Genomic DNA, 10,639 nt, shown 5'->3' on the forward strand with positions numbered 1-10,639 from the left:
GGAAACTATTGCTTGCTGCTTTTGTTACTGGGGGGCAATTTTGCAGCACCACTGCAAAACCGGTCCCCTGTAACAAACCGAACACCACCCTTTTAGCCTCCCGGGGAAACGCCCGATGCCCAGTACGGCCAGTCCGGCCCTGCACGCAAGGTAGCCAAGGGTGACTCAAAACCCAGATGAGGTTTTCCAAGCCACGCAAGGCACCTTGTGTGGCTCTGTGTGGCTTGGTAAGTCTGGAGTAAGGCAAGACGGCGCAAGTATCTGCCTTGTGTAACTCTACGCGGTGGGGACAATACATTGGTGGAGCACACTCAGAAAGAAGAAATGCCTCTAAGAATTGTTTTTGTGCAGCAAGCTGCCCTTTCCTGCACTAAAACAATCCTGCCTGTAACACAGGCACCCCTACACCATGGCGCAAGGGTGCCTGCGTTGGCGCTAGGCTGCTGAATGTGCGTCAGAGCAGAGGACAGGAATGCGCCCCATCTTAACAGACATGGCGCTTCCCTCTGCCTCTCAAGCAGCAGAGCGAGCAACTTGTTTTGCTGCTTTGCGCTGCGTGAAAGAATGATACATCTGCCCTTGAATTTGTACCCTCTTTGAGGCGCTTTTAGATCAATTTGCTAATTACCTCTGAAATCTGTGGCTAGCAAAGGTCTCATCGTATGCTGATCATGTCCCCCTGGAGCGGGTACGTTTAAAGCGATGTATCTGTTGCCACAGTCATTCCCTGAGGGCGAGCCTCGTGATTCGCGGGGTGAGGGGAAGTGTCTGCGTTAGTGGGTCCCAAGGACTTGCTATCAATGCCATGACCTGTGGAATTCTTCAACCCTTAGGCATTAAAACACCAGCTGTCGCAGAAAGCTCTGTACGTGCCTTGTCTAAATGAACAAAAAGCGAAGCCATTTACATTTTTATTGAAAGTAAATTGACAACATTTGTAAAAACAGTTCGTTTTTTTGTTTTTTTTTTAGAAAAGTTATCGATTCGCATGGAAACTGACTGTAGCAAGGGGGGCGTATTCAGAGGAAAGACAAAAACATAGGCCATGACGAGAAAGGAAAGCTGGATGACGTGCTGTGCGACGACATACGTCGCAGGCCAAGATATACACTGACACTCAATTGTCACAGGCGAGGAGGAGAAGGGTCTCTAAGCGCTTTAGGCGGTAAGTGCTTCCCATTGGTCCTGAACCTTATCCACCACGGTGTCGTAGGCAGTCCGGGCGTAACCTGCTCCTGTGTCGAACCAGCTCCTGTATGGCAGAGGGAGAACAGTAAAAGCAGTCAGGCCCAATTTGTGACAATGTTTGTTGTACCTGATGCTTTGTTTGTGTGTGTGCGTACCGGAAGGCAGCTTATCATTCTAATTCTGGTGTACAGTAGTAGGCCATGGCTGATATTGGAACCATGTGCCCTGCCCCTCATTAGTTTGTTGACATTATGTGTGATAGTGCCCTGTCAAAGGCTATGGCATGACCCCGTGTCACAGGAAAAACTACGTTTGAAGTTCTAGACTGGCACTTTTTGATTTATTTTGAGCTGTAATTTAGCCCTATTGATTCAACTGAAGTAGATAAGGACTACAACTCCCAACTACAACTCCCACAAGGCATTAGGCTGTTAAATGGAAAGCCAAGACTGGGAATGTGTTCCAGGCGCCATTGAGTCATCTATCTACCACAGAATATATTACTTTCATCAGACTGATTTGCATGCTGCATTGAGAGTGGTTGGGTGTGTTACTCCACTGACACAACTGAACTTTTCATTGGGGTGTGTAATATCTCATGATTGAGGTCCACAGCCAGAGAACACAATGGAAAAAAGGGAGGCTTCAAAGAGCATAAGTGAGGTGCACAGATTACTGAAGGGCACCCGAGCCAGTTTCCACTTGGCATGGATGCAGGCTGGCCCCAGCAAGTACCTGGATTGGGTGCTGGGCACACACCTCGGCTAAGGTCTACATGTGCTCAGTGCCCGCTTGACGAGTGGTGTCAAGTTGGCACCCAGATAGATAGGTTGCAGAATAATTCCAGAAGCTTGTAAAACCCTAACGTCATTCATAACAATAAAAAATATAAAAAAATCTTCTGCTAAAAAAATGTATACTTCTCTAGTACCTGAAAACCAACATTATAAAAATATACAAAAAATCCTCCCAAAAATTAATTTGGAGGGACGTTATGGTTATGATTAAAAACCAACAATTCACATAAATTCCCCTCAGATAAGTAGCAACAAGGCCCAACTACTGTGATAATTCACTGAGTATGACATCGCGCATGACATTGACTTCGCTGATGCCATCAGGTCCAGTTTCCTCAGAGACATCGCTTATTGCATCATGGAAGATGCAAATGATTGCCCTTCTTCAGAAATGTGTGAGGACAGGGAAAATCCTGTCTTGTTCCAGTGGATAACCTCTGTGTGGACCACTAGGTGCTAGCAGTGGCACTGAAGTCTTTCAACTATGCTTAATGTGTTGAATTCTATATATAACAGATAAATCATAAAGTATCACGTCTATTCAATGCAGTTGGATCACAGAAACACACGCAAGTATGCGTTTGAAAACAAAGGTTTTACTTTTTGTTAAATAAAGCAATCTCAATATGCATTTTTGTTATAAGGCTGTCAATATTCAAAGCAAAATTGTGGTGACATATAATATAGTTAATATGAGTGCTCAGTGACAGTGGTGCAGTGAGTGTCGTATATTCAAGCGTGAGATAGATTATGTACAAGTTATCAAGAGAAAAAATAGCTAAAAGTGGTCAGGACAACGGAGAAGACAATGCCTCTGGTGAATAGCACAATTGCTTATTGGTTTGGGACCAAGAGACTTGATAAGGCTGAGCCATACACTATCGTTGATGTTTCAACCCTGACAAAAGCGTTATTAAACAAGTGTCATGGCGGGTCTTCTTCAGGACAAGGGAGAAAATGGATGACAGCCCATCATGGGGGTGAATTCCCTTAAGAGTGCCTCGCTGGGTGAAGGCTGCCAAATATCTGGTGGTTTCAGGAAGACTTAAAGATAACAAATCAAAGCAATTCAGGATGTCTTTTGAAACTAGGCCTGTAGTATCATGAGCGGGCCGTGTTCCTGCCAAATTTTGTGTATATCCAAAAAACGGTGCCAAAGTTATTAGTGAATCAAACATATTTTTGCCGCCTCCCTTTAAATTTGTCCCTCCTTCTGTTACCCATTGGATCTGCACGGCATCACACGCAGCGCAAGAGGGTGCAGCATCTTTCTGCCGCTCAAGTAGAAGGTCTACTCGAGTGGCAGCTGCCTCAACGCAAACTGAAGGTTTCTCAATGCGAGCAGTAGCAACCATCTGCGACCACCCGCGTTGAGAAATCTCGCTGTGAAGCAGTCTAGCACTGGATTTTGCTCACTTGCACTCAACAACTTACCGTTAGCAAGCGCGAGTGGGAAAAACTCAGTGAGCTATGCAGAGTGCGAAAAACTCCACAAACTCCAGCTGGTTAATGGTTTAGTTTGGTTTAGGTATGGTTAAGTACATTTTATGTCTTTTTTATGTACAGTAAATGCTTTTTTGGCTGTAAAGTAATCATATTTGATTTTACATGAGGGACATTATAATGGTGTGTCGTCACTTTTTGTGTTGTCGCCTCGGATATAGGGCTGAAGACTAGAAGGAATCATCATCACTTGAGTCATGAAGGTGCCATTAGGCGGAAGCGGCCTGAAGATACTTACAGTGCCTGCTGCCCCACAGTCGACTCTTTCACAGTGGTGACTGTGTCTGCGGCTTTGCTGAAGAGGTCCGCAGATATTCCCTGCAGCGTGTCAATGTACTTTTTGAAGTATGACTCTTCCGCCGAGCTCAGCCCTGCAATAAAACCAGTACGTTAATAATAGAGGACTTACCGCTTCCATAGAGAAACTTACTGGTCAAGAAACCCGGGGCCCTTGGTCATGAAGGAAGTGACGTAGCAAGAGTGCCACGGGGTCTCATGCATGCAATCAACATGGGCTCCCCCATCAAAAGTTTGGTAGTAAAAGACAAACATAAGTGGGGGCAAGAAGGTCCCTTGCACCCTAGGTGCTGGTGCCACTGCAGCTGCTGCACTGTTGTGAGGATGAGTACCGGCTTCACTCCGCAGGATCCATGCGGGCTACACACAGGACAAACTGTGCTGGGCAAGTGACCCGGTCATCAAACAATCTGCAGCAGTGGTCCCTGCGCCTGCAGCAATGGCCGCCCATGGCCGGCACCCAGGCAATATGGCGGCTGCTGTGACCAACTCACTGACCAGGAATGTACATTACTAACCTATAGAGACAGTGGAGGTGCACATGGTAGTGACGATCCTTGCTACATACACAGATCTGCCAGTACACCTCAATCCTGCCTGGCAGAGTACATAGTTATCCAGTATCGAGAACCACACTTACCTCTGCCAGTGCACCTCAGTCACTTCTTTCATTACTCCATTTACACCAGTGCTTTATAAGGAACTATAGAAGTGCAGATGCTCACTATGTAGAGTACTTGCTTTCTCCTGTGAAGTGCCGGCATTCCCCCATTAAATGTATTGCAGCAGTGCTGAGAAGTGCCGTTACGCTCCCTTTCAAATTAAAGAAGTGCAGTTACTCAGTACCAAACAGGACCTGCCCATTTAAAGCACCGATTTACACCAGTACTGAAACCCACACATAGCTGTGCAAGAGCACCTCAACAGTGCCCAGGAATGAGTAGGGGTGGTTTCCCCAGTGATTTTTATTTTTTTGTTACTTCGGTTTCATTTAATTAACAAAATGTTCAGCTTTTCTCTCCCAGCTCTCCCTTCTATGACCGCAGAAACATTTCCTTCTAAAACCCCCTTCAGCAACTTTTCGCTGGCGTATAGAGGTGAGGGTTCCATAATTAATGATTTTGTACATGTTCAAGGTTTGATGTGCTCTAGTTTCTGCCAGAACACAGATATGAATTTAGCAGAAGCGTAAAGGAAGTAGAAACACTCACTTACTGCCCCAAATCTAGCATGAGCTCTTTCTACTAAGTTATGAGACTTTTCTATGCAATGTTTGAGGCTGTGTGGAAGGCATCTCTAAGAGACCCAGGGGCAGATTTACAAGCCCCTTGCGCCACTTTTGCGTCACTTTTCCCATGTTAAAAGTGACGCAAAAGTGGCGCAAGGGGCTTGTAAATCTTCCCCCCAGACTCTAGCACAGCACCTTGCACTGTGTTGTGATGTCATTTGTTATCATAATTCTAAAGTAAGAACAGTGAGTGTTGAGAATGCCAGGACTGTCTGAGCCTCCTGACTGTTTATGGAGGATCACACTTGGCTGTGTGCTGCATGAAAGCAAAATAATATACAGAAGTTCTGTGTCAGTATTCACTCCCCATCACAACATAAATTGTCGATGAGAATGGGATTTAAAATTAAAGGTCGGGACGGCACACAACCCAGTTGATCAAAGGGGAGTGGCTGAGAGAAAGGCTGCACAATGTTTTTTTTACCTAGCACACACCAAAATGTAAATGTCTGTAAATGAGCTGTGCAGACGATCAAATGAATACATTGGATAATGACATTTCCACACATTATTGTTTGTGTGCTGTATACTTTTATCAGTAAAACTGTATGGAAATGTACATTTAATGCAAACACAACATTTAATGGTCATTTCAATTGAAGATGTGTTGTCTGTAATGGCAGTGTGCCAACCTGTCATGCATACTGCACGTTACCCCACTATACTCAGTGTCACTATATTCTTATCTGCACCACTCCACTTGTACACCTCTCTATTCTACACCACTCCACTCTACTCTACGCCAATGCTCTCTACCCTGCACTACTTTTCTCTGCACCACTGCACTCTTCCTCACTGTACTCTGCACCACTCTATGCCACTCCACTCTATGCCACCCTACTCTCTGCAGAACTGCACTCTATGCCACTGCACTCTATGCCAATCCTCTCTACGCCACTCTAATCTACTCTGCACCACTGTACTCTACTTTGAAACAATGTACTCTACGCCACTGCATTCAGCGCAACTGCATTCTGCGCCACTCTACTCAACTGTGCACCACTTTACACCATGGCACTTTATGCCAATGCACTCTACACCACTTTACTGAAAACCAATACACTCTACGCCAAAATACTCTGCACCACTGCACTCTACTTTACTATACTCTAAGCCACTGTACTCTATGCCATTGTACTCTGTCACTGCACTCTATGCCACCCTATTTCACTCTGTGTCCTTGTACTCTATTCCACTACTCTCTATGCCACTATACTCTGTCCCTTGCACTCTACACCAATATCCTCAATGCCACTCTATTATACGCCACTGCACTCTACAGTATTCTCTGGAACACTGCCCTCAATGCCACTCTACTTTGTACCACTCTACTCTTTGCCACTGCACTCTACGCCAATCCACCCTAAGCCACTGCAATCTACACTGCACCACTGCACTCTACAACACTCTACTCTATACCACTGCACTCTACACCACGTCACTCTACTCTGAAACAATCTACTCTATGCCACTGCAGTTGACGCCACTCTATTCCATTCTGCGCTGCTCCAGTCTACCCACTCCATGCCACTTTATTCTACACTGCTGCACTCTACACTAATGCACTCTACACCAATGCACACTACACCACTTTACGCAAAACCAGTACACTCTATGCCACTGCACTCTATTCCAATCTACTCTGCACTATATGCCACTATACTCTACTCTGCAACACTGCACTCTGCCACTTCACTTCACAACACTCTACACCACTGCACTCTACACCAATGCACTCTATACCACACCACTGACCTCTACGACACCATATTCTGCACTCTATGCCACCAAACTCTATGCTACAGTACTCTATGCCACTCTACTATGTGTCACTTTACTCTATGCCATTGCACTCTACTCTGCACCACTCTACTGCACTTGACAACAATGCACTCTATGTTACTACACTCTACACAAATCAAATTCACTGTGCACCACTGCACTCTGACATTGTACTGTATGCCACTTCACACTATGTCTCTCTACTCTTCTGTGGACCACTCTACTCTAAGACAGTGCACTCTACCCCCACTCTACTATGCACCACTGCACTCTTCCCCACTGCACTCCAGAGTACTCCAATCTAGGCCATTCCACTCTGTACCACTCTACTCTATGTCACTATGAAACACTGCACTCTACGCCACTACTCAGTACCACCCCACTCTACGCTACTTCACTCTACTCTGAAATAATCTACTCTACGCCACTGCACACTATGCCACTGATCCCTAAAACACTCTTCTTCATTCTGCACAACTCCACTCTACTCCACTCTGCACCACTCTGCACCACTCTGCACCACGCCACTGCACTCAATGCTACACCACTCTACACCATTGCACTCTATGCCACACCACTCTACTCTAAACCACTGCACTCAATGCCAGTTCACTCTAGGCTACTTTTCTCAAAACCAATGCACCATATGCCGCTGCACCTATGCCAACTTCTTAGCACCACTGCACTTTATGCCACTGTACTCTACAACTTTCTACTCCATGCTACTGCACTCTACAGCATTGCATGCTATGTCACTCTACACCATTGCACTATACGTCACTGCACTCTACGCCACTCCACTCTACTCTGCACCACTGTACTCTATGTCACTGCTCTCTTCACCACTCCACTCTGCACCACTATACACTGGTGCACTCTATGTCACTGCACTCTACAACAGTGCACTTTATGCCACTGTTCCCTGCACCACTGATCTCTATTCCCTGCTCTCTCTGCCACTGCGCTCTACGGTACTGCACTCTACACCACTGCACTCTGCATGACTGCACTCTATGCCACTGCACTCTACAATTCTACACTGTACTCTAAACTACTCAACTCTATGCCACTGTACTGCACTCTATGTCACTGCACTCTACGCCACTGCACTCTATGCCACCGCACTCTACTCTGCACCACTCTACTCTGTGCTAATCCACTCTACGCCACTCTACTCTGAATCACTCCACTCTATGCCTCTTCACTCTATGTACTTTATTCTGCAACACTGCTCGCTCTGCCACTGAACTCTACTTCACTCGACTCTTCCTCGCTCCACTCTACGACACTGTACTCTACACAAATCCACTCTGATCTACTCTACACCACTAAACTCTATGCTACTTCACTCCCCCACGTCCCCTGGTGCACACGCCTGATCACATTTCCCGAGGCCAACAGCTGCTCACAGCTTCTAGTGCACACGCCTGTCCCGTATCAGATCTATTCTTGCACACGCCTGCCCTCTGCCACCTCTACTGGGGCACACACGCCTCACCACATTTCCTGATGCAAACAGCTGCCCGCGTCTCATAGTGTACACACCTTACCCATATACACGTTCTCTGGTGCACACGCCTCACCACATTTCCTGATGCAAACAGCTGCTCATGGCTTCTAGTTCACACGCCTGCCCTGTGTCACGTCTACTCTTGCACACGCCTGCTCTGTGCCACCTCTAGTGGTGCACACACACCTGATCACATTTCCACATGCAAACAGTACCAGGCGCCTCTTGGTGCACGTGCACGCTTCCTCCGTCGTTCCACGTGATCCTATTTTGAACCCATAAGGGTAAACAGGAAAGTTCTCACCTGCGAAGAGAGCCAAACAGAGCGCGAGCACCGCCGTCGTGAAGATCAGACCTCTCATGGTGGCACCTTTCAGCGTCCTGTCCTGGGGGCCGAGAAAAGCCGACAGGGGGTTAATGGCGGCCCGTAGCCCGTCCTAGTAAAAGCCTCCTCAATTGAAAGAGGTGCAGGCACCGCAAAGGCATCACATATCACCATCATCTCACACGAGCTTCGAAGCCCAAGCGGAAACTTTTCCAATATCTCCGACTGTCCTTGGTCGCTTCTTACTTTGACTCATGAGAGCCTCTTTCTCCACCGTCTCATATCTTCCTCACTCCACCTCACGTTCCCACACCTCACATTTAATTTCCCCTTTTCATCACCGTCCCTTGTCTCCACCATCTCACCGCTTTCCTATGTTACCCCATTATGCCCCATACTTTTCTCCTCACTTTCACTACCTGTGAATGTCTTCCTCCCTCATCAATTTCCCATACCGCCTCTTACCACCTCTCCCTCCCTCAGCCCTTCTCTGCGCCTCTCTCTCCACAGCCTTCCACAATCTCCCTCCAGTCGTCCATTCTCACCGATGCTTCCCCACATCACCACGTCTCCCTCTCACCACCACCTCGTGTCGTGTTACTGGTTACTTATGTCTCCCTTCCCCACCACGTGCCTCTGACCCCTTTTCGCCTTGCCTCCCACCCACCCTCCTTCTCGATGATTCTACAGGATCCCAGATGTCACGTCCACGTCACGAGGGGATCCCCAGCAATGCTATTGAATGGAGGACTTTCTGTGTATCGCTCCACCACGGCGGGGCACGTTGAGGCTACATGTCATCAGCCTCTCCACAGAAGGCACATGTGCATAGTGCCTCCACATGGGCCCACGTGAATAGCGCCTCCACAGAGGAACACCTTGACGATATATATGTATAGTGCCGGCACAAAGGAGGATATCGGAGGGGACATGTGCATAGCGCCGCTATAAAAGGCCTCATATACATAGCGTCCACGACAGAGGGGCATATGCATATAAAGGTGCAAGCTTATGGCGCATCCACAGTGGGGCACATGTACATAGCGCCTCAATAGTAGTGGCAATATTCATTGAGCCTTTCTAGCTGGTATCAGTGAGGCTACACACATTTATCTAGCGCCTACCAGAGGGACTTATTGGAGCTACATATGATTAGCGCCTACTTAGCGAAGCACATTTGAGTTCTATGTGGGGAGAACGGGGTCCACTGACGCGTGCTGCTGTGCGTAACAGCGAGTAGCGGAAGTTGCCCTGTGATCTACGTCTACCCACATCGTCACCCCATCCACCATCGTCACCGCGCCTACGCACCTGGCAGTCCAGAGAACACTTCGTTGGAGTGGTGTGATCCTGGGGTGAGCTGGGCCCAAGGGAGGACGTTTTTATACCCGCAGCAGTGCGGACGGTGTCTGGCCAAAGGTCTTTAGGCTGGACCCGAGCGTTTATGGCTTTGATTTGCTGACAGTTCTGCTCACCCGGCAAGGTCTGATGGGGCGGGATAGAGACACGCCAGGGCGGCTAGCCGTCCGAGGGGGAGGGGGCAGCGTGGTCACGGTATTTCAGACAGAGGTGCCTTGTCAAGGACAGAGGAGGGCCAGGATTAGTAGGGGGCAAAGATACTGTCCTATAGGTGACAGGGTAGAGTCGGGGAGTCAGCAGGGCTGTGGCTTCCAGGGTGCTGACGATCTCTAGTTATCCCCGCATGGTTGGTGGTGTTGTCCTACGGGCATACAGGGTTGCTCTCCTGTCTTCAGCCTCAGTACCCGTGTCATGCTTCACCCTGTAATGTCGATGCAGCCATGGCCACTCCACCTGCAGGGCCCAATTACCCTGGCCCTCCTCCCCGCATGGCTGGAGTGCTGCTGCGGGGACAGTGGAAGCTGTTTAATGTTTCTCACTGCTGGGTCAGTCGTGCTTCTGTAGGGTCAGTGGCGCTTCTTCCTGTTGTG

The 10,639-nt window shown here is 48.0% G+C and overlaps 1 protein-coding gene across 1 annotated transcript; it reads right to left on the bottom strand.

The window, feature by feature from the left end:
- Positions 1-898: 898 nt before the first annotated feature.
- APOC3 (apolipoprotein C3) lies at positions 899-10,047 on the bottom strand. The gene is made up of 4 exons (XM_085645710.1): positions 10,002-10,047; positions 8,670-8,751; positions 3,727-3,859; positions 899-1,252 (listed from the first exon to the last, which is right to left on the bottom strand). Exons 2-4 carry the CDS (start codon positions 8,725-8,727, stop codon positions 1,159-1,161), a joined length of 285 nt encoding a protein of 94 aa, XP_085501836.1. The 5' UTR covers positions 8,728-8,751; positions 10,002-10,047; the 3' UTR covers positions 899-1,158.
- Between the last annotated feature and the right edge of the window lie 592 nt (positions 10,048-10,639).

The sequence above is a fragment of the Triturus cristatus genome, chromosome 3_1 (genome assembly GCF_964204655.1).
Source record: "Triturus cristatus chromosome 3_1, aTriCri1.1, whole genome shotgun sequence".
Taxonomy (NCBI): Eukaryota; Metazoa; Chordata; class Amphibia; order Caudata; family Salamandridae; genus Triturus; species Triturus cristatus.